The 25,547-nt window shown below is 32.9% G+C and overlaps 1 protein-coding gene across 1 annotated transcript in view; it reads left to right on the forward strand.

Moving 5' to 3' along the window:
• Nucleotides 1-8,865, forward strand: part of LOC126875174 (lachesin-like) — a 549,607-nt gene extending 540,742 nt beyond the window's left edge. The window contains exon 12 of the mRNA XM_050637912.1: nucleotides 7,951-8,865. Within this exon, the coding sequence (XP_050493869.1) occupies nucleotides 7,951-8,309 (359 nt within the window). The 3' untranslated portion in view covers nucleotides 8,310-8,865. The remainder of the gene's footprint in view (nucleotides 1-7,950) is intronic.
• Nucleotides 8,866-25,547: the final 16,682 nt, after the last annotated feature.

The following is a 25,547-nucleotide window of genomic DNA, read 5'->3' on the forward strand; positions in this document are numbered from 1 at the left end:
AAGGGGTACAGAGAGGTGCATAGAGAAGTACATGAGAGGAATCCCACTTGGACTGTAGACAAGTAGGAGTAGTTCCACTTGGACTGTGGACAAGTATGTTCAGTTCCACTTGGACTATGGACAAGTAAGTTCAGTTCGACTTAGACTTTGGAAGAAAGCGCATTTGCTATCCCGTTGACCGGGTATTCGTTATTGAACCTAAAATTATTGTCATTAGCATCTCGAGTAGCTAATCGCCACGGTTACTCGTCAAATTCTGTAATAATCATATTTGTACCATTAAATATCATCTATTTTGTATAAGAACAATGGCTAATCCAAATGAAGATTCGTTAAACGCCCCTAACCCCAATGATAACTCGACATATATATTATATATAAATATACATGTCATGTTAAGGTTGGAATTTTGGGCGTTTGATGAACCTTAACTCGAATTTACCATCGCGGTTATAGCTGATATTTATTGGTACAAATGCGGTTATTACAGGAGGCTACAAGTAATAGCAGCAATCGGATGGTCGAGATGTTGATGACAACGAATTCAGGTTCGATAACGAATCCACGGGCAACGGTATGACGAGTGCGATGTGATACACGTATAACTCAACGTACAAGTAAAGCTTATCTGAATGAATTGACCTGCAGTCCAAGTGGAACTGTCCTTATATATTCTTCCCCCCACCTCTCGGGTCAATCTTTGTTTTTAGGGAGAGCTATATAATTATTCCATACCTCTGTCAGGTACACCTCTCTCCCGTGACCGTGGCTACGTTCAGTGACCCATTATGTCACTTCGAGCCTAAGCCCATCGTCATAAAATCGGATTAGAACATTAAAACCATTTCTTAGTTTTATTACTTAAGTGTAGCTATAGTAAAAGTCTGGACTAGGGTATTGGGGTTTTTCCCAACATTCCAAAAGGGAAGCCCCGATGTCCTTTCATCTCCGACATACATATTATTTATTGTATATATATTAGCATATATCAGTATGGCTGACGGAGAGTCTTTGAAAAAAGAAAGTTGACTTGTCACGTAGAGAGATGCTTAATGAATGTGTGAAGGAGTTTTTATGCAACTTCTTGGGGTAGGAAAAACTAGGAGAGATTGAGGGGCTGGTTTGGGCTCCGTCTTGTCCAGCAGGTCTTGTTGCAGCAGGTATTTTCGGTTCGAGGTTGTTCGTCTTTGAACAACGATTGTAAAAGTGACTCTGGCTACGCGGTGGCTCGACATGGCAGAACATACGGTATGCTGATTCAGAAAATCGACAGAATACAACATATCATATACATCACATCATATCATATCATGTCGTATGATATATAGTACATGTACACAAATAAGTAGCAATAGTAAATAATTTTTAACGAATCAACTGATATTTGAAATGTTGGACTTTGTTCTGATCTTCACCTGGTAAAAATGTAATATATGTCGGGTTATCATTAGGATTTAAGGCGCGTAATGATTCTTCGTTTGAATTAGCCATTGTTCCACGAAACAAAGAATATATTTACGCGAATAAACAAGATTTTACAAAATATTATGAATAATGAGTTTAATAAATGATAAGATTAACAAACGATAAGTTTAACTAATAATTAGATTAAAGAATAATAAGTTTAACGAACAATAAGAGGAATGAATAACATGTCCTACGAATAATAAATTTAACGAATAATGAGATTAACGATTGATAGGTTTTACGAATAATGAATTTAATTAACGCTATTAACAATGTTTCCGGGGTTCAAACGAATCCACGGTCAACGGGATAACTCTTTACTATGCGTAGAATAATTTTAAACACAAAAATACGATTGCTGAGACACTCGGTAAATTGCTCGATGTATCACTTTCCAAGGCGATTACACGAATGAATATCTAATGAAAATCTTTTTCGCTATACGACTGCATTTGTTTGTTATATGCTCGCTGGAGACATCGAGAAGGTTCCAATCGTTGTTACTAGGCAATTTCTGTCAAAAGTTTGTTGTATACATTTGGAAACATCGATAAAGATCCAAACGCCGTTACTAGGCAGTTTCTGTCTGGAGATTGATTCCTAATACAACGTGTGTCCCATTATATCGACATCTCTAAAGTACAATTCTATGTGATTTCTAGGGAGAACAATACAACCGATCCACACCTTCGTCAGGCAAAACGTTTATCCCGTGACCGTGTCTACGTTCGGCGACCAGTTGTCACCTCGAACCCACTTTCGCTTTCACAAATATCAAACAATTACAAATGACAATTGCTTAATTACAGTTATGATAAAATCTAGGCTAAAGCATTAGAAGGCTTCCTCAAAATTGCAAAGGGAAGGCTCCGGTTTTCCTTTCATCTCCGACATATATATAGCTGCTTTCATTGAAAAACGAAGGCCTGTTTAAAACGAATTGTTATATAATACACACAATACTAAACATAGAATAGGGAAAATTGTTCAGGATCTTGTCCATAATAATGTGCTTCAAGATCATAAAAATGGTTGAGTTGTACTCTTTATTGTGCATCATTACGCCGCAAAACCCTCACTATATCGTTACCCTACCTTCCATCTCTCCGACTTGTTTATTAGTTGTTGAAACCTTTTCACTTCGTTTTGTTTTATTATTATTCAAATGTGTGACTCGCTCAACTGGCCGGGATCAAATCACGGGGACAGGGATAATATTTGCTCCGGGTATGACGATGAAGACTGATGATATAAACCAAGCACTGTCACCATATCCTGTCAAAGATGGGAGATCAAAAATGGCCTTAAGGCCAGATAAAATATATCACACCTACATAGTCACGTAAACATATGGAATTCGTACCGCGATAAAAACGCGTGCAAATAGGAATGAGTTGCGAAAGAAACTTGCTTTTCAGCAACATTTCGGTATATTAGAAATTTCCTATATTTGAAGACATAAAGACCAAATTCTAAATCTATATTTTTGACAATCAGCCGATTCTTTAGACCGTTTCCCTGTTTTACGTGATGTTTTTGCTTTTTAATACACATACCTATCGCTGTATCTAAACAATTGCAACTTCTTTCGCACAGCGATGACATTTCGTTGCTTCGAAGCTGTCCGTACTACTCGCTATAAATAGGATTCGCATGAGACCTCGTCTCATAACGCCATTTCACTTCGAAGGTAGAACGGATACTGAGGTTCTGCCTCATTCATGTCATGAGGTTCATGCCTGAGACATGCCTCGGAGGAACTCTTATCATGTACGGCCCGCACGTCATCAACCCGTAATTATCTTCAAATTCGATCAACTCACTGCCATCTTCGCTTTCTAGCAGCTCTGTTCCATCCAAATAATCAGCCGCTGGTCGTTGGCTTGACGCACAACGTATTGCAGGATCGTTACGTATTATCGTCTTGATGGGATCAACAATGACTCTATACCATTCATTAACTGAATAGCATCTTTAATATTCAATTCGTCGTAACGAGTATTGTTGGCCAATAATATATATCGCATAAATTAACGCTTCCAGTGCTACTCAAAGTAGTCAATAAGTGTAAGTATTTGTAACAAGTGTAGAAAATATAGTTTCTTCGATATATTTACACATTTAATAGCAAAAGATCAAGATTCGTCTAAAATATCGCATATTATAGAAAGGCAGAAATATAAAGAAGCATTAATAGAGACATGTCATAAAAGACGTTGTAAAATAAAGCGTGAAATGAACAACGATACAAAATCAACGAACATAATTGTAGTTTTGTTTAATTAATTAAGAACAATTCGAAAACACTACAAACCATTTGAAAAATATTACATTCGCAAGTATTGTATGTAATTCTTTGTGAAGTCAAAAATATGACGATCAAACAGCTCAGAGAAAATATTAAGAAGAGATTGAAGGATTTCCGAAATATTATATTTGTCGGAGATGTAGGAACATCGTGCCTTTCTTTTGGAATTTTGGAAAGATCCCAATACTTTGATCTGGTTTATTTATTGTAGTTGTGCTTAAATGGTAGAACTTAGAAGTCGTGTTGTGATACGATCTGATTATGGGCTTGGGGTAGAGGTGACACAACTGATCACCGAACGTAGCCACGGTCACGGGATGAACGTTTTTACTTAACAGTAAAAGTACGAATATTGAGGGACACACGCTGTATTAACAAATGACGGCTCTACGCGGGTCTGCCTAGTAACGGCGCCTGAAATTTTGTCGATAACCCCGGTCAATACGCAATTGACAAATGTAATCATGTCAGTCTTTTATTCTTATGATCTCATTGGAGAGTTTACTCGTAACGTCAGGTCAGTCAGTTTGAAAGATACCGTGCGTCACAGCTAACGTCACTTTGAGTTTCAAAACATATTCAATTGTACAAAGAGTTATCCCGTTGACCGTGGATTCGTTTGAATTTAAAAACATTGTCTTTACTTTAAGAGTGTCTAATAAACACGTTAAATTGTTAAACCCTGTTAAATCAACACTTATACACATAATTGTAAATATAAACCTCAATGAATAACTACGATGGCTTGTCCTACTGAAGATACGCAACGCGCCCCTAAAACTAGCGCCAACCCGACAAATCCGACATATTTATAAATATTTATAAATACAGTGAAACTTTTGCAGGCAAAAGTAAATCGAACATATTTAGACACGATCTTGGATCATTAAAAAAAAATGGAAGATCTTAGAACTCACGGCGAGTTTACGAAGAAGGAAATAGAATCTTAGAATTTACAGAGTACAATAAGAAGACAGTAATACTTCGATATTCCATTGTAATTGCATTATTGCAAATCATGGACGAATTATACAGAATCATCCACTTAACTCGGCACCTGTGCGTGCACGAGATCTTGGGAAATGGCAACGCTGGTCACACGTACGCTAGTAAGCGCGAATTTGTCCTTTTAAGTGGATACGAGATATCTTCGCTCGAAATAGCTTCCAGTGTAACCTATGATCTGGATCAACGATGGCGTAACTATCGATGAGATATCAAAGTAGGAAAAATGAGGTTTCTATATTTCTTACTTTACTGTTATAAGATTGTTTTACAATCTGTACCGCTACAATTGGTATTGTTGGACTATTGATGATATTGCTGAAATAGTTATTTCTAGTAAGGTTGAAGTCATTAGAGGTTATCGCGGTTCTCATATGGTCTAGTTCTGATTCCAAAAGACCCTGTTTGCAAATATTAATCATGCGGTTGACAAATAAGAAAATGACCGAGTCCTTCTGGGTTGGTTGGTAGCGGGATGATGCATGAAAGGTACTTGTCAGTATCGGTGAGTTTCCTGCAAACTCGGTGACCGAGAGGATTGCCTGGTTCCTTGGCCAAAAGTACATCCAGGAAAGATCGTAGGTGGAGCTTAACTTCTATTCCCATAATAAACTTGACATTTGGATGGTGCAAGTTAAGGAAGTCGTGAAAATTCACCAGACTTTCATGGGGCCAAGTCACAAAGTTATCATCTACATATCTGGACCGGTTGGATGATTCGAGGGGATCTTCCTTGAAAATTCATTCCTCGAGATATTCTCCTCGGGAGAGAAAATAGGTAGAAGCGGGACAGTGCTGTATGAGGGGGAGAGCAGGTTGTTCGAAATATGGTCCTTGGTGATGACGATGGTATTGGAGACTGGCAAGTCGAGGAACAGCGTTGTGAATTATCAACTAGGTAGCAATCAGTCAGGCTGCAACTGGTCGATTGACGTCGCGAGCCTTGAACGCTATTGAAGCTGAAAGTAGATTAAAGATGTCTATTAAGGTTGTGTTTAGTAGTTTAGTTGAACTATTTAGTATACACAGAAGAGTATGAACTGTACGTAATGGAGTTAAACTTAGGCGAGTGCGCGCGATGACTGTCCAGCTTACATTCTAACTGTCCGTCTATCTGTCACGGGGTGTGTTTTTGTCAATGTTTCCTGTGAAGTGAGAATTTATTCTATCCAATCCTGTAACTGTCGAACTGTCGTGGGCGTCTCTCATGTGGTGCATCTTGTGCGTACATGCTGGAGGGCGCGTAACGCAACGTCCTGGTCTAGTGTCGCGTTCTCATTGGGTGTTGAGGTTTATGATATTAAGGATTGAGGCTCACTTAGGGTGTCATTTAACCTCTTGACGGGGTCCGCATTGTAAATCTTACACCTTGCGAGGTGAGAATTTCCAACTTTCCAAAAGAGCAGAAGTCGAAAATATAGAATAACAATATTTCATTTCAGGCTTTGTTTTCGAGAAAATTGACTTTGAATTTTCGCTCGGTACGCGTGCACTTTACCACGTCTCGTTATAACGGATCTCACTCTAGATCGTAGAAAAAAAAATTTTTATTCTATATTTTCGACTTCTTTTTTCGCGTAGGATAACCCCCTTTCCGCTTGTATCACCAGTTACCAACCACCCTGTATACTCGTCTGTGTAGACAAAATTCAATGTACAATACCGAAAGCTTTTTATTGATATCTCAGAAACTAATAAATACCCGAAACTAAAATTTTATATCTGGGACCCATTCCCCTTTCCACCCTCGCGCTTATTTTAAAAAATGATTGATATACTGACAGTCGTTGAAAAAAAACTGACTTGTATTGGAATGATTCGATAACAAGCATTTTTAATCGATTTGACGTTCATTTAAGACAATCTTATTATATTTTAATACTTATTGTATTTTATACGCATAATGGTGTCGTTTTAAGATTCAAGGTCGTTGAGAGGTAGCCTTATGGTAACCAACACGTCTTATCGATTCGATTATTACTAAATTGTAGGTAATAGGAATGGAAAGAGAATGTGGGGTGGTATTTCAGATCACCTTAATATTTCAAAAAATTTTAATTGTAAAAGAGATAAAATCCATTCGTTTGATGTATAACGGATATAATGCATATAAGTCGTCTTTTTATCAATAAACAAATTATTTCATCAGATCGTTCGTGATAACTATGGAAAACTACTCTACCACTGCAGCCACTTCTGTTGTTGACAAATATGAGAAACCCTGTACGTTTTATTTGACAAAACATTTGCTCAATGCACCAACACTCGGCCACTAAGCTGCCCCGAAAGTCAGCAAAACGAGTGAGCGGCTGAGGCCGAGCAGAAAATTCCGTGTCCACTGATCTCCGATTCACTGACCTATCGAACTATGACTTGTAATCCAAGAGAAAACAGCTCTTCTTCGTGTACTATAATAACTCACCGCTTGGGAACCGTCTAACTTTGTTGCATTGATGATGAAAATGAAGTAAACGAAAGTATGGCATCCGACCCGTACCTACATCGGATGACGAAGCTCCACTGAAATTACCAAAAATTTATATATTTTTTGACTGTTATCACAAAGTTAAATAATTTTCAAGCAGCTAGTTCTTTTACACGCTACAAAGTCACTATGTCCCGGACTATTACTATTCAAGCGCCCAGAAGCGTGTAGCAACTCATCCAGCCTAAAGTGATTTCTGACCCGCGAGTTTTTTTTTTATTTTTACACGCAAAAAGATTAGGTCGTAAATTTCGACTGCGGAAATCAAACACTATAGATACCTATTTATGGAAGTATGCCATAAAGTAAAATTATACCTTTGAAACCATATTAAGTTAACACGTTCACGCCGGCACTGCTATTTGTATTTCTCGTCATGGGAAGTGGGTAATATTAAGATGAAATAAAATAAATCCTACTTTCATTCAATTAATATACATTAAATTTCCATTATTTAAATTTTCAACTATATGGCAATTTTTTCTAGTTACTAAACGAACTACATTTTTGTTGGTATGCACCGTCCAATGGAACATTCAAATATGAGCCATCGGTGGTGCACGCCGACGTGAACGCGTTAAATGCAGTTAACAAATATATATGTAATATGTAAATGCTGTAGACACACACATTTATACAACAGATCTAACCGTCATATATGTAATTAATTGTTCTTTTGGTCTAGAACTACATCTTGTTGCGAAAACAACTCCCAGTCCTTTTGTGAAAATCACCGATCAGAAACCATCGAGAAAGAAACCTATACTAAAAGGGAGAAAGAAGAACAGCAACAGCAACGGCAGAAGAATTCATATGGGCAGTTTCGACGATTTCGATTCCTCTGGAAACGACGACGATTTCAGTACTACACAAATCATGGGCGGTAGCACACTTCAGGAAGGCCACAGAACAGAAAGGCCATTGATATCACCATCGCTACCCCCACCTTGGGTGAATATAAACACAGCCAATTGTAGGCATCATTTAGTATCGATCACGCTATTCTTTCCGTTATTCATCTTAACTATGATATTTGTTCCTTAAAATATACATTCTTACGAAAAAAAAAGTTTGACAACGAAATTCATGCAGATAAGATTGGAAACGATTCGGGAATACTATAGAGAATAATAAATATATTTGATTCGTTCTTCGTAGCACGAGACTATGAAAACGTGCTTGTATTAAAATAAAAAATGTGGTATTGCTTTTTACGATTGGTACATGCGACGGAGAGAAAACAATTTATATAATAAGTATAATAAGTATAAAATTTTATTCATGTTACGTGACGACAATAATCCGACTTCGAACGATAGTACAATTTATGTTTATCCGAGCATTATAGCAAAAGAAACATAAGAACTGAATGAGTAAGTTCTATGACAAATTTTATTATTGATTCTTAGGAAAACTAATATTTTTAATATGACAATTTTATACTGAAAGGTACAAGAATTGAAACAATTACCTAGAATTCTGTATTGAAATTTTAAAAATTTTCTTCTTAACGATCCAAAAAATAACAATCATTAATTAAAAGAAAACTGTAAATTATTCGTGCTGTATCTTAATCTGGAATACTAATAAACATTTCTAACGCATAAAACATACAAAACGTTATGTAATAAATAATGGATATATATATATATATATACTAATGGATATATATATATATAATATATATATATTATATATATATATATAATAATTATATATATATATAATATATATAATAATGGATATATATATATATATATATATATATATATATATATATATATATATATATATATATATATACTACGTAAACGTATAATGGGACAAGTTACAAAGTACGTGTGCAATAATTACAAGGATGTTATATAAATATACTCCTTTTCTGCTATAACAATCCTTTTCCAGCCTTTAACCATTTGCACATTCTGTTTAATAAATAGTATTTTTACAATGAATCTATTTAATATGGTTATTTTTTTATTATTTGTTGCTTTTCGTATTTCTTGAAATCACACCCAAAAAAGAAGAACCATAATATTGAGATATAATCTTAATATTTGCTATATATTGTCTCGCAGACAATAATTTGTTGCTAATGCAAACGATATTTACAACAATACTAGTCAAATTTTTTCTATCAATTTTCTTTAACAATAAATTGAATCCTTATTGAGCAACTTTGATGTCTTTCATATAGACATCTAAATAATTATCCCTACCCTTTAATATGTAATAATAAGTACTTCATAATATACCATAAGGTTTTTTTGTTATTACTCTTATTTTACTGGAATCATTTTACAAGAGTAAATATGTTTAGTATTATGTATTAGTTATATCATTCTAGTTTTGTTCCGAAATATTTTACCAGCATATTGTATAAGCAAAATTAAGACGAAAATGTTATGTAAGCGGTCGCTTAAATTCTTTCTCAAAAGGTTATAACAAAAATACGAAACGATAATGGACTGGTATTTCATCGATACAGCATAAGAACAGATTGTCGATATCTATTTAACACGATTGCACAAAGTCTAATTCACTTGCTAAGGTCAACTTAATTTGCTCAACCAGTTAAATAACAATTACCCTAAGGGATAACTCCCACATCACCATAAATCACGCCAATGGATTTTTACATGTGCTCACTGTGAACAAAAAGTTCATTAAGTACAAGTTAATACGCGTCAGGAGTTAATGCAAAAGATCCGTGACGTATTTGTTGCAATTAAAGAAAATGAAGAAATAATCGGTACCGTAATAGATTCTATTTTCCGCAGATGCATTAAGATGATTCTTAATAACGTGGTCGAACAAAAAAGTAGCCTTTGGCAATTTCGTAGTTTTGTTATAGCTTTCTTAAACCATTTAAGAGCCCTATGCTTACACAACATTTTCTTCTTAATTTTACTTCTGAAATATGCTGGTGAAGCTTTAAAACTGGAACTATGTTAAGATCATATGAATCGAGTTGAACAAGGTAAACTAAATTTAATTAGTCTAAAGTGGGTTAATTGTAAATCAATTTTAACATAGTTCCATGTTTATTACTGGTTTTTACAGATAACTACAGTGAATATCACAAATAAATAACATTATAATATAATTAATATTACAGATAGCGCGAATAATTACAGATATTTAATAAATCTCACATTACTATGACATATTATGTTGGGACAACTACAAGTATTTGAACAAAAATAAATGATTAACATAAGATAACAAATTTATAAACAATATTATTTAAATCGTATTAACGTATTGAAACTTTGCTAGTTTGAGAATGTACCAATGCAAGAAGCAAGACGTATTTTGATATGTTAATTTAACAAGCTGGCAGATGTTCCCGATCGTTTCAGGAAAAGTTAATTAAATGGTACTGACAATTGCTTTGTAAAACTGATTACTCATCAACGTTTACAATGAAATTGATCTTTAGAAGAGGACAGTCAATGGAAATTAAATTCTTATGGAGACGAAAAAAATATAGGTCTTCCTTGCGTTCGACGTAACAAAGACGAATATATACATATATGTATATTTAGATCTAACGAGATATAGTTATTGTGGCGCGACCAACATGAAAGCGTTTCTCTGAACAATGTACTGTAAATATATGAGTAGTGTCCATGAATTTCAATTTACACATCTGCTAGACTTCAACTGCGTGTAGATCAACAAATTATATTATATTATACACGAACTTCACATAATCGTTAACAAAGTCTTCATATCAAAATAAACATTATTGATATACAAACTAAGAACGTTCAAAACATGAAACAACCAGCTTTAGCGTACTCGATGTGTCTACGCTTTATATTTGCGTTTAAAAAAATCTTTTAAATACATTATTTTTCTATATCATACTAATAATTACTTTGCGCTAAATTAAAAAGTACATTCGCGCTCATAAGAAAGAAACTACATGTACATGTACCATGAACCTGATTTGTTTTGAATCCTCGGTTGTTATTTATTATACAGGATGAAAAATTTCATTACAGTTTGCTCTACTACTATCGTGTATAGAAGTTGATCAAAAAAATTGAACATAACATCTCGACTTTGTATGAAGACTTTTGAAAAATATTCTTACTGCATAACAAATTTTTATATTTTTATTATTTGAACATAAGATACGTGGTCTTTATCGTAGTTTGTACAACGTATAAATTCTATTATGATCCAATGCAATACAGAACGCGTATCATATATTCAAAGATGTATGTATAATTATAATTTTTAAAGTATCTGCCTAAATGTAAAAAGTTATAATGGTTTTGCAACGTGACTAATATCTCGAGCTTCGTGTCGAAACAAAGAGATGCAAAAGTAAACAACTCCATGGGAATTATCCAATTTATTTCAATACATAATTCCTTCCAAATTACAAATTCTTAATTTAAAAATTCAATTAATATAACTCCCAAAAGTATTTTGCATTATTTTCATCGCTTTATATAATTAAGTTAAAAGTACTCAATTGCTGTAAATTAATTATTAAAATCATATAAAAATTCGTGTTGAGTTATGAACCACGAGCACTAATTGCAAAGAAAATATAGGAATATCAATCTATTACGTACCAAAGATATTTTAACACAAGTTTAACAATGAGGAGTGCAATGTGTGTAGGTGTGTGTACTTATGGAATCACTAAATATCAAAACAATGAAAAATTTTCATATGTGTAAATGTCAAATGAAGCTTATTTTATTTTTAATGCTATGTCAAAAATGCCAGTTCACGTGCAATCTTACCTTACGCTAGTGTACAGATTCGAGTGGGCAGCAAGGAACGTTCAGTGCCATATCACGATATTACTCGGTAAGCAGGGCTCGTAACGAAGAATATTCAAAATCCATACGACGCGCGTGTATCATTCCAAATCTCATCATGTACATACAAGGTGCGACAACTCTATGACATTTAGCGTTGTAAAGTATCGGATAATCTGCCCATTCACTGAAACCCACAGCGACTAATCAAACACCACCTCGAAGGACATTTGAATAGGAAGGGTGAATGTATTCTTTCTTTTTTGCATATAAATCTGCCTAATAATTTTCGTAAATGAGTAAATAATCCTTATGCACATGAAAAAATGCATGTACGATCTGCACACACTGTGATTAGCATATTATGATTATCAACGAGACAAGAAGTATTTCGCATGAAAATAATTCGAAATGGCTACATTCGAACCAACCACTATAAGAATAGTTGTGCTGTACAGTGAATCAACTAACGAATCTTCTTGTGTATTTCACTCATACCAATACTTCTCATTCTGAAGCTTACCAAACAACTGAAATTCAATATCCACACATCGATCACACGTACGTATTCATCGAAGATACCTGATTCTCTCTAATGCAAATAAATGTTCAAGAATAAAGATCACAATCGAGAAAAGATTTCAACGTTAAGTACAATTTTTCGTAAGAATTCTTATATCTCAAATATTTATCCCGTTCGCTATTGAACCGCAACGGTTGTGTCGCTTAAGGCCACTATACGCGTTGAGACATGTTGAGACCTCTACATCAGTTTCAGTTTACTTACACAGTACCGATTCCTCTCAGTTTGTGCTGCGATGCCAACATTGGAACACGTGTTTTAAAATGTCTGATTATTTTCCAATTCCAGTATCATTATCAATAATACAAAGTAGGTTGATTATAGAAAATAAAAAGTGAAAAACTAAAAGACTGACTTACATAACTGCAACGACACAACCCAGACTGAAAGGAAATATAAGGCAGGACACGTACAATTGTCATTGTACGATCCCAAGCAACAATTTACAACAAAATGACTAAAAAGAAATGGGCGAGAAGATGGTTAACTGAGAGAAACAGATTTTCCAATTCCACGTTATTAAAGACGTTAAAAACGAATGCAGCGAGTGATTATAGAGATTATTTGCGTACTTATATTTCTACTCTTCGACATCTGTTGGATAATAAGATCTATTAAATGGACTATTGGCCCAAATATTGAGGAACAAAATACAATGATGAGAATCTACTACAAATTAAATTTGGTATCGGTGTCACCCTGTACATATTGCAACTAGCATTCCGATCGGACCTCGCTATTCAACTAAGGATTCTAATTGCTGCATCGATGCAATAATCTTTCGATTATTTCCACGTCTTAATATCCACGTCTTAATTAATGATAAATTTGTATGATCATGTCATAGCATAGCTATATTTCACGCCTAGCATATATCCAAATATTAATATAATTCAAAAAGAGAGGTAGCCTCAACTCCATTGATCTTGACCATGAGATGTTTTGTAGAGGGAAAGCTTCTGGATGATATGCACTTTGTCCGAGGCGTGACAGGATCGTGTTTCAAAAGTTAGGTTAGGTCTTTCGGGTCTGCGGGCCTTGGCTCCCCAGCTATACATGAAATCTAATCTAACCTAATCTAACCACTATTGCTATGACCCATACTTTATCGCTATTAGAATCGCAATCCTATACAAACGTATATGCAATTTCATCTCTAACCATTTCTATTGAAGTAAATGGAATCTAATAAGTTTCATTTTCTTTTCGTCATAACTTTTGAACGATGATCGTCCCACGCCGCGGACAAAGTGCGTGTTACTTAGGACTTACAACCTGTCCGAAATTCAATAAAATTGGAATTGGGACCCCTTCTTCTGCGTAATTACCAAAAGAGAAAACACTTTGATTTCACATTGCTGCTATATATATCGCACATGTGTTATAATTTGCAATTCCGTAAGTCTCTTTTTTATAACAGTATACATATGTTTCTTTTTGTAACGATATACATATCTTTTTGTGTGACGCACTGTATTATATTTTCGGTATAGTCGACCGTATCTGCGTAAAATGAAACGAGATGTCGCGTGCGTAAGTGGTAAATATTGTGTGTATCTGAAACTTTTCGTTTGACCTGCTTGCCAGTTAACATCAGGATACGTCGCATCAACATTGTTTCCCGTTTGTCCGAATGTATAATGATTGTATGGATGCATGGATAGAACGAGTACAAGCATTTCTACTACATAACATAAACTTAAATTTTTTATATATCGAAAAAGAAGCCTCAATCGATATTTTTGCAGATGAAATTTCTTCATTGTTTTGATATCTAAGGTTAATTCTGTAAGTAGAGTGCATATACTTTTTAACAGCCGCATAAAACATCTAGTTTTATCTGTACAATATATCTATTTCTATATGAAAATACTATAATTTATTTTTAATTATTTATTAATTTATTATTTTTAATTAATTAATTAATTAATTTTTATTAAGAGGAAACCTTGTCATACTGCTCTCATTATATTTGATTTCGAAACAAAATAAATATGACAAAGCATAACATTTAACATTAATTAGACACAAAAACCCTAAATAAAAATTATATTCATTGAAGATACCTTACAGTTACAAAATAATTTCTATAAAAATTATATTTTTAAGGATACATGGCTATGTGATATCCAAATTACTATCTATACATGACAATTGTGCTACATAAACCACACTGTAATTTAATTATGTTACATAATGCAAACTTTTCAATTAATTCAATTGCTAATTACTGTAATCATAAGTGTAATTGAATTACAATGTAACTGAATTACAGCTGAAAAGTCTGAAGAAACGAGATAAATATTTACATAATCTATGTATGCGACTTATCTTCCGTTTTTCGTTCGTACGTGACTCAATCTTATGTTTATATTTTTCAGTTACATTATTCAATTATTTTGTGTAATTATATTTCAATTACAACTATGAATTGCGTTGTAATTTAATTAAATTAGAGATCTGAATTACGAATTACAATGTAATCGAATACAATGTAATTGAATTACTTTGTGATTATAACTCATGGAACAATTTAAATAATTGTAATACTGTATAGTTCTGCCATATAAATCTTACATAAGAAAACTATTATATTGATAACAACGAGAATGACATCGTACAACGCACTTCTAAATCTGTAATTGGTAAATAAAAGACATGTAAAATTCGTATTACACAAACATGTCATTCTGGTATAATTTAATTAACACGTCTTACGCTTGAATAAAGCATTTGAGTAAATTTTCAATTTTCAATAGTAAATGTTTCAAGTGGCATAGATTGAAATTGAAACCACTGATTTACTTTTGCATCTCTTACACTTTTATCTGCATTTTGGTTTACATACATTTTGCGAGTTATGCATATTGTTACTAAAATGCAAATACAAGTTTAAATAGATCCTAGTAAATAATAATACTAATAAAAATAACGATATTAAGTATAATCATCGAGTTGATTATTACTGTATCTTGTACGGTAATAATAATTAAAGGAATTGGTACTGCGATTTTACTTATACGTATAATTTCATCTTATCAATAATGTTCTCCGATATTCTTAAAACAACAAACGTTTTTAAGTTCTTAGAAAATATTGTAAACATACACTATGCAACTATTTTAAAAGTTATATAAGATTATCTTCAAACCATAAATAATACGCACCTATTATGAAAATTATTTATATACATTAAAAGCAATATGTGTAATTTATATATGAACATAACAAGTTTAAATGTAGAAAATATTTTTCACTAGAAATACTATCCCGAAAAGATCAAAGCTTATATTGTTCATTTTTGTCTTTCTTTTTTAACAAAGGAATCAAATATAATATTCATTTCCTCTAATTTCTTTTTTACTGCACCTATTTTTTCATAAACCTTAATAGGTTAATTAAACGAAATTTACATATAAAACTATATCACTGAAAATAAGCATGACAGTTTCAAACTTAGTTGCATAATGTATAATATATGTACCAAATTGCGTATAAAATAACTCTTTGAATGAAAATATCTCAGATCTATGTTATACTTTTTATACGTTATCTACGATGTCATCTTGTAAAATGTTCTTCATTTTAAAACAAATAATCCTTTCCAGTATATTGTAGTTACACGTATAGATACGAATATAAATATTATATGTATTAATTTACTTTTTAAATTTTCACTTTTGGTCCATCCGACATTAGTCATGCATTATGCATCTTATGCTTATATTTATATAGCAAAAGCATCATTGAACGTTACATGCTACTCGCCTATTTCGAAGATTTAATGATACGTTAAAAGACGATATTTTTTAATGCTGCTGGTAACATTGAACTTTAAAGAAGGAACTTTAAACAGTTATTAAAACTTTGATTAGATAAGGGTCGATCACTATTATTTTTAACTTGCCCCTTTATTTGAAAATTTACTGGAGAGGATTAGGTGTTTCATTCTTAAAAACTTATTTGTAGATATACATACATAGACTTAATTATAAATTTATTTCAGTCGTTTAGTAAAAAAGTTCATTAGTTGAAGGAAATTATAATACGTAGCAGTTTGCGAAATGAAATGCACGACAATAAGTATAGTATAGTGAAGTTTCATATGATTGAAACTAAAACTTAAAAACCTTCTGGGATATAATATAAACGTTACATAGAAAACAATAATCTTTTATTGTTTGATCATTTATCATCTGTTATTAGTATAATAATCTTCCACTTTTTCAGTTCTGTACGATATCATTTGCTTTTTCTGTATCAATCTTTTCGGACCCACTGAAAAGTGTAAAAGTAGGTTAATTATACCCGTAGGAAAGAGTATACCGCACCGATTTCAATGAGCATGAAATACGTTGTCAAGGTTGCCATTCTGAATAACCTTTTTTTATTCACGTAACCGCCCCTCAGCTTTTGTTTCCAAGATATTTTATTATTATTATATTATTTTAATTTCCAAGATGTTTATGAAAAGGTTTGCTTAAATTTAACTTCACGATGGTCGTATTTTTATATGTAGTTCAATCTAAAGCTAATTCATTGTTGATAATCATTTTTAATATAAATAAGAATATAAAATAGGTAAATTTAATTCCGACCAGACGAGCATGTAGGAATCGGAATTTTCGAAAATCTCGCAAACTAAGGCCATGTATGCATAGCCTCTTTTTTTTTTAACGTGGAGGAAATCCGCACGGACACCAGGCCGCTTCTGTGAAAAGCGAAGAGCGGAGTGGTAGTGTCGGACTCCAACGGACTAAAACCTCGACGATGACCGTCCCTGATGCGGTCGAGAGCATGTATGCATAGCCTAAACTTGATCCAATACTAACACAACTTTAGAAATACGATATTCAGCGTCGAAAATATTTTTACCTGTATCTTGGAAACAAAGGCCGAGCGACCATTACATGTACAATATAAGAGAAAGTGTTCAGAATATTGACCTTGGCATCATATTTCGAGCTCATTGAAATCGGTGAAGCGTACCCTTTTCTATATAATTACCAAAATTAGTATAAATACAGTTTAACATTTTACACATTAAGGATGTTGAACAACTTCAACACTAAATATTTTAATATGTTTTACAAAATAAAAATAAATCTATTTTTCTCTATTATTTTCTACATATATTAAAAATATATATGTACGTCAAATTTGTTCCTCTTTCATTTACTTTGTCGCTGAAAATAAAAAATATTATTTCTGATACTGAATTGTAATGCATCTTTACCGTATAATACTTGATAATTATAAAAGAGTAATCAGTAAATTCTGAAAGTAATATACAAGTTGTTATTTGCAACTGAAACAAATTCTGCGCATGTTTAATATAGTTAAAGTTGGAAAATACATATTCGAAGGCAAAATTAAACGATGTCAAGTGACATACAAGCTATACCAATTAATTTATGTAAATAATATCTTTGATTGTCGAAAAGATTCAGAGAATAGTACTACTTCGTTTAACAGCAAAATATATTTCTCAAGGTCATATCTTCACAACCACGAGTATACTTTTTAATAACACAGAGAATGCGTATTACATACATTTTGAAACATTTTTTTTCTATCTTTCATGTTTTTCGAGATATTTGCCTAAGGCAGAAACACGTTTCAGACGAGAATATGTGCAGTAACATACTCGTACATATATGATGAATATACTGAAAGGATAGATGTTAGGATCTATTTAACTTCCACTTCGGAATAACTGAAATCCTTAGTGAAGATTGATTTGAGATTTTTAAATGCCAGCTTTCTCATTATATGTCATTAGCTGATATTATAGCTGGTATCAAAACATTTTCAAAACACTACTTACTTATATACTTTTACTTAAATTAATATTAATATTCGTACACAGCACTATGTCTGTATTTGTTGCTTTGTATAGGAGGCGGTGATGTAAATATCGTGTTGCTTCTTGCAGTTTGAAAATACATAAACAATTTCTTCCTACCAAAAAGAGGTAATAATCGGATATTATTATCGTACCAGGGTACAATACTTCTCCTCATTACAAAAACTGTGCAATTTCTTTATATGTTTTGATACACTTTGTCTTTTATCAAAAGTAGTTCATGATACGTAATGCTTGGAAATATTACTTCATACTGAGATAGAATTGTATTCAAGCAGTTTATATAAAAAATGTGCAATTCGAACAGTTTATAAGAATTGTAATAATACAAATCGCAAACAAGCGACCGAATATTAACGCTAAAACTATCGAATTTGTCAAAATGATGGTTTTCAAATCTTTTTTTGCATAGTTACTGAAAACATACAGGTATTTTTACCAAAATTATTGTTGATTTTCATTTAGATAGAGACATAATTATGTCGATCTATTTATCTTATTCGCTCATTCGTTGTTGAATTATACTGATTTATACAGTAAGTGGTTATACATCAGATTATTTTTGTATTTTTTTATTAAATAACGAAATGGAACATTTATAAGCACATGTGTTACATATGCACATTGCAGAATGGTAATTTTAGTGTCTATGCGACATGATAAGAGACAATTTTTTGTTTAGAATTTATCGTATAATTAAATATTATTGCTAGGAAGAAATTGTTACGAACAAGCAACACGATATTTAGATTATCTCCTCTTATAAAAAGCAACAAATACAAGTGCTGTATTCGGATATTAATGATAATACTGACAAGACAACATTCCGAACCCGCAAATTCAGAAAATTATGAAATTTAGGAGATATATCAGTATTATACGTTATGCAACTTTTTTTTGCTACCCAAAATTTGAGATTGACTCCTGAAAATACGACTACCTCCGATTTTGCGTTATAACTCGCGAACTATGTGAGATAGAAAAGAAGTTGTCAGAAAAAAATTACTCCGTTAAATTAGGGCTATCATTTGGTAAAAAATATATTAATGTTATAGCAAGTTGTAATGCAAAATTGGAAAACAACCGGATTTTCCGGGGTCAATGCCTCCCGCTTAGAGCAAATTTGGGAGGGAAAAAAATTGCGTAACAGATACCTGTATATTCTCTACGTGTTCTTTGTGGACATGTTTTTTTGTGAGTAACTATATTTACACAAACCATTTTTAAAATATGTATAAACTTTCAGATTGATATAGCGTTAAAGATTATTAGCTACATCTAAAAAACAGATTTTTTTTATTTATTTATTGTTGCACAAACTTACAGCCACTAGCGACCGTTATTATTTACATTGGTGAAATTTTACTTATGGTATAATTTAACTTGAAAATTGCGTTACAGATAAAGAACTGAGCAGACTGATTGTACAAAGTTTGTCAAATAATAGTATTTACATTGTAATTTTCTTGCCATGGTTTATTTCCCCATTTTTATTATACTATATCATATACTACTTTTATTTCTTTTAAAAATGGATTTTATTGTCATTCAGACAATCTTTAATAATTAACGGTAAATTAATCTCTTCTCTCGAGTTTCTAGTTACGGAACATTCTAATAGTCAGTTTTGCATTGCAACTACTGCAGATGGGTTCTTCCGTTTTTGTAATCAGGTACTGGTAGGTGAGTTTGGTATAGTTTATCTTAATCTCATTAGGATGATTTGAACTTTTCTCGCCACTGAAAGAACCAGATTAGTCGAGTAGATAGATATTATCTCCTATTTGATGGTGCTTAGTACAATTATTGGTCATCCAACTTTGGCTTTACTTATCTAACATCTTTGTTTTAAGAATCTTCCGTGCCTTGTTGATTGGGGTTTCCAGATTTGTAAGATCAACTATTACTTTCCCATTACTTGCTAAGGATTACCAGATGCCAATTCTATTATTATACATTAAGTTTTAAAAGTAAATTACACTCTGAATTCCCCTCGTATGATACTATATTGGACTACTTTGTTTATACAGTTCAAATCGTAGGTTGTTTAGCAAGGATTACAAGGGTTGCAGATTTCGTCAAGTATACTTGGATCACTTATATCAATTACGCTATATAACGATTCTGTGGTCGATTTCTATATCTTCTAATGCAATTAAAATAATGTATACATTGTACGTTTTCATTGATATTAAACTAGGAAAGTTTACTTTCCTTGTGTTATCTATTATTACCGTACCTTCAATTGCATTACCTCTCTCTCTACTTTGATAGAAATGTGCATATGTGTATGTAGAAATCAAGTAATCCTCAACCAAGCGACTGGTATTTAAAAGAATGGGTTGAGCGAACTTTCTTTTATACTTGAGAAATTTAGTTTCAGTTCCTTAAGAAAGTCTCCTATCGTATCTACAATTGGAGAATATTGTTTCTTCGTTTTGTCGTAATTATCCTGCAGTTTGTTATTTCGAATAAGTTGCCGTAATGCACTGACAAAGGATGCTATCAATTTACAGACATAGTAGAATTCTAGTTTCATTCTTCGAATTTCTGGGGCTAATAATTTACCTTTTGCTTGAAGACTTGCCGAGAGATTGGATTGAAAATATTCCCATTGCTGTGCAGGAGCCCGTATACAATTTAGTGGATAGAATTTAGTAATTTAGATACTGCACTCGCTTAACGTTAGATTCGATGGTGGATTTATAGTTTAATAATGTTACACTACCAGCTCTCCAATTATTGACAGCGAGTATCTTTAAAAAATTAGATTCTTCTACGCAGACGTTTTCATTTATTTACTTTTCATTTCTTTATTTATCTCACTTTATTTATTTATTAATGAGACGCTCGTTGGTATAGAAGTTGATCTTCTTGAAAATTTTGCGATTTTCACTTAACATTATGAACTTGAATTTGTTACTCGACTCCATTCGTAAACTTTGTCACCAGAAGTTTCAAGTGTTTCCTGGATAACTCGAATATTTTTCCCGCCATAAAATAAATAGAAATCGTCTACAGTACACGTTTGACTAACTCTCCTATAAGCGGTAGAACTTCGTTTATGTGAAGCTGTCGGCGGATAAGTCGATTCACATAACCTAGTCGTTCGTATAAAACGAGTCTCGCGTACTTCTTCCCAGCATTTACGAGTTTTCGTTCAGTTAATAGGAATTCGTGTTCATATAGGGGGATTCCACTAAACATTTGCTCTTAAATACGTAATAATGCTGCAAACTGGTATCGACTGCAATTAGAGTTGCCATCCGTCGTGGTGTTTTCTAATTTTCTACAGCGACCCAGGTTTGCCGATGCTTGCTGCCCAAACCGCCAGTCTTCACCGATCATCCGTGTACCGTGCCATGTGTGCGATGATCTGGCAGGAGTCAGACGCACCTATACTAATGTACATACCGTAAAACAATGCGTTTGTTTTTCTAGGGGTGATCTTCAAATTTCGTGTTTGCATCAGACGCGTTAAAAGCAGTTTAAGTAAAAACACAGTGCTATCTATAATTTATAGAAGTATAATAAGGTTACAATATATAACATATAGTTTCTATCTTACATTTCGTGGTTAACCTAAAAAATAATCACAAGTGTCCTTCGGAAAAGTCTGTTTTAATGCTCTCTATCCTAGATTATTGGCTTTTTAAACGGCAATTCTAACTGTGAAGCACGAGAGTGTGTCACATAACGCGTGCCCTCACTTTTTTTACATTTTATTTAGTTTACATCTTATAGTTGGACGTTGATATAAATGGATTGACGTTACGCGGTAGTTCAGACAACGGGAACTCGGCTAAAGTTCAGATAACCAGTAAATTTCCTTCATGTAAATAGAGTTCATACACAAATTCCACTGGATCTGACAATGTTATTTGTTGCTAATAGAAACAAACTAACGCGTAGAACGGTACCCTGCGGCGTCTGAAATTTCAATAGAAAGCGGAAAGATACCACTGATGTTAACTTGAATGAACCCTATATTTTAGGAAATTGCATATAAATTTGAACATTTTTCTTTAGTATTAATTTACATATATTTCAAACGTAATAAGGTGATCTACTGTCGAACTATCCTATCCGAAACCACTTTGATCAAGTGGTAATATTTTATGTATTTCTGAGCGAGCCTTGAATATTTTGTTATTAGTTTTCTCCATTAGTTTACATGCATTACAAGTTAAAACTTTTGGACGTAGCTTTTCGCAAAAGCCTGGGAATTGGAATAATTATTATTCTAACCACTGTTGGAAATAAACTTTGCCTAACCAAATCACGTTTAAAGGTTTGCACGAAAATTCTAAGTTTTTTAAACTCCTTTTAAATTTCTTGAAGAGAGAAATTCTATTTTTAGGAATTCTATCGGGATCTGGACTTGAATCCTTACGTTGCTTGCAATTAAAGTTACTTCTAGTTCTTTAATGATTTACGTGATTTCCCTATTTATGTTTCTATATTCTGATTCATCGTCATTTTTTGAGAGCCAAATGTTTACCAGGGCTGCAAATTGTTGGTTTTTATATCTTAAAAATTCTTCGGTGTGGGTTGCATCAAATGGATTCCCTGTAAACGCCGCGTTTCCCGATTTTAATGCTTCTTCGCATCTACATTCCACTATGGAACTTTCTTTTGGCTTTTATTTTAATTATGGATATAGAATTATTGGGAGATTGTTGGATCAGTTGAACAAAGTTGTTTAGAACTTGGTCGAATTTTTTAGCTAGTTTTCTCTATATTTGTTATATTGTTTTCTATTTTTTCTTAATATTTAATGCAATCCGCTTTTTCAAAGTTCCAACGATCAGAATCTGTTGATCGCAGTGTCGTTTGGACACTAGAGAGAATTATCACATAATATAAACTGTGATAAGATAGAGGCCACTGTCATAGAGCTCATCTGCTACTTCCCATTCAAAGTTTCCTACTACTGACACAGGTGCAATTGTAAGGTCAATTACACTCTCTTCTGCTGACGCTTGATTAAAACGCGCGTTTCCTAGGTACATTTCCGGATTATTTAGAATTTCTTCGATGATTTAGCACTAGAGATTTATGATGGAAACATTATCTAGCAAACTCCTGAACTTTACTACGTTTCTCCAATATCTTTTCTGTCACTGGGATTAGACAACATATTCTTTATTCATTTTTTATTTTAATAGATTAATAGAATATTCGCTGACTATCGAATGAGATTATTGAATTTGTTCTTTAAAGAACCTATGTCTTGGATTAACTTTAACTTTATCACTTCGTTCTTCACTTTTGTTATTCTTCATTGTTTTCTAGTGAGGATTATGAATCAGTGCTTCTGTCCAACTCAGATATTTCATCTGCTACTATATCTGACAAGAAGATTGATTCTTTAATGGACAAGATTAGTCTCTTATTTCTAGTCAACAGCACTTTTTGGTCTCAGATGATAATAGGAAGATGATAAGAAATATGTGATATTTTGTTTGAAATATATAAAATAGGAAAACTGATCTTTATTCTTTCTGTTAGTTCCAACTTCTTGGATCGTATTAGCAGGTTTTCGTCGAAAGAGTATTGTTCTTTTTGCTTACATATGAAACAAATACATGGTAGCTAGTGTTTTCATACTCAATTTGTAATTCAATTTATCGTCTAGATGAATTGACTTGTCTCCGGAAGCTTAAGAAGCGTGAACATCATAGTTCATTAAAAGACATCAGTTTAATCCTGAGTTCCTCTCAATAGTTTTCTCCAAAATTTTTTCGACGGTGTCATAGGGAATAATAAGGCACACGTTTCACAGTATTACTCTTTTTGCTCTATATATAAGTGATATTACTTGGATCTTATCAGTTCGTAGGGTTATTATTTTCAATTTGTCAAACAAATTGTTAACGATTTCTCTGTACATATTTCACACATTTCTTCAACATATTCTTTGGCCGTTAATCCTTCTTCTTGCTTCTTTAGCGTAACCCGTTTTTTGTTCTTGCATTCTATCTAAATTCCTCGAAAGTTGAATATCAGTAGATGGGGAAATATTGTTATACCTGCTGTACTCAGCGTGATAAGGAGGCAAAGGAAACACTTTTAATAAATTGGCAAAAATTAAACGAGCAATTAGATTGTATCTTTATCTTCAAATTAATTTGTGCACCGCAAAAACGTTACTAACAACAGTTAGTTTGGTGCAACCAACCTCGTGCTGAACACGTAGAATTGTTAAAGTATGTTATACAAAACGGTTTGAGATAAGCGGCCTCGATATTTTTTAATATTTAAATATTTATTGGTGTAAGATTTGGAACAGTGAAATAATACTGTAACACGCATACGCACACATATACATGGTGTATACATGTACATATAGGTATACTTTGGGTTGCTTTATTAATTAGCTAGCGCTGATTGCTAGCGATGTGATTTCGAAAATTCACATCCCAAAAATGGTTGATGCATAGAATGCGAGTAATTGTGAAAACATTTCGATATTAGCGACACTAGTACGTAATGAAAAATGTAGGTTCTTATTTAAAAATTTGAAGTTAAATTTCGGTGAATTTTTTAAAGTCACCGCAAAGTCGATCGCCACAACTTCAGAAATATTCAAAATTAAAATGCAACACGTAAAATAGAAAAATAAGCATATATGTATACATATAGTGTATTTACATATGTATATTTATATGCATTATGTAGCATTGGTTATATGCATAAAAGTGCATAAAAATGATTGTACGTATAAAATTCCTGAAATATGTAAAATGATGCAATCGACTTTATATCTTACGTGGCTTGTTAATTACACTAAAAAGAACGAAACGATTTAATAATATCTACAATCAGTCACAAAAGTCCACATACACCTACAAAATTTTGCATATCTGACTTAGCAAAGAAACTGTCTATGTGTGACATCTCAGAGACATTGAGGAAACCTTTCTTAGCTATGTACCTTAACCTAAGTTAATCTTCGTTCCTGGATACCATCCCTTTAAAACTCTTTTGGAATTTTCTGATAGCGCTCGATGAACAAAGGCAAAATACAATGATTTCGACCTTGGGAT

The sequence above is a fragment of the Bombus huntii genome, chromosome 17 (assembly GCF_024542735.1).
Source record: "Bombus huntii isolate Logan2020A chromosome 17, iyBomHunt1.1, whole genome shotgun sequence".
NCBI lineage: Eukaryota > Metazoa > Arthropoda > Insecta > Hymenoptera > Apidae > Bombus > Bombus huntii.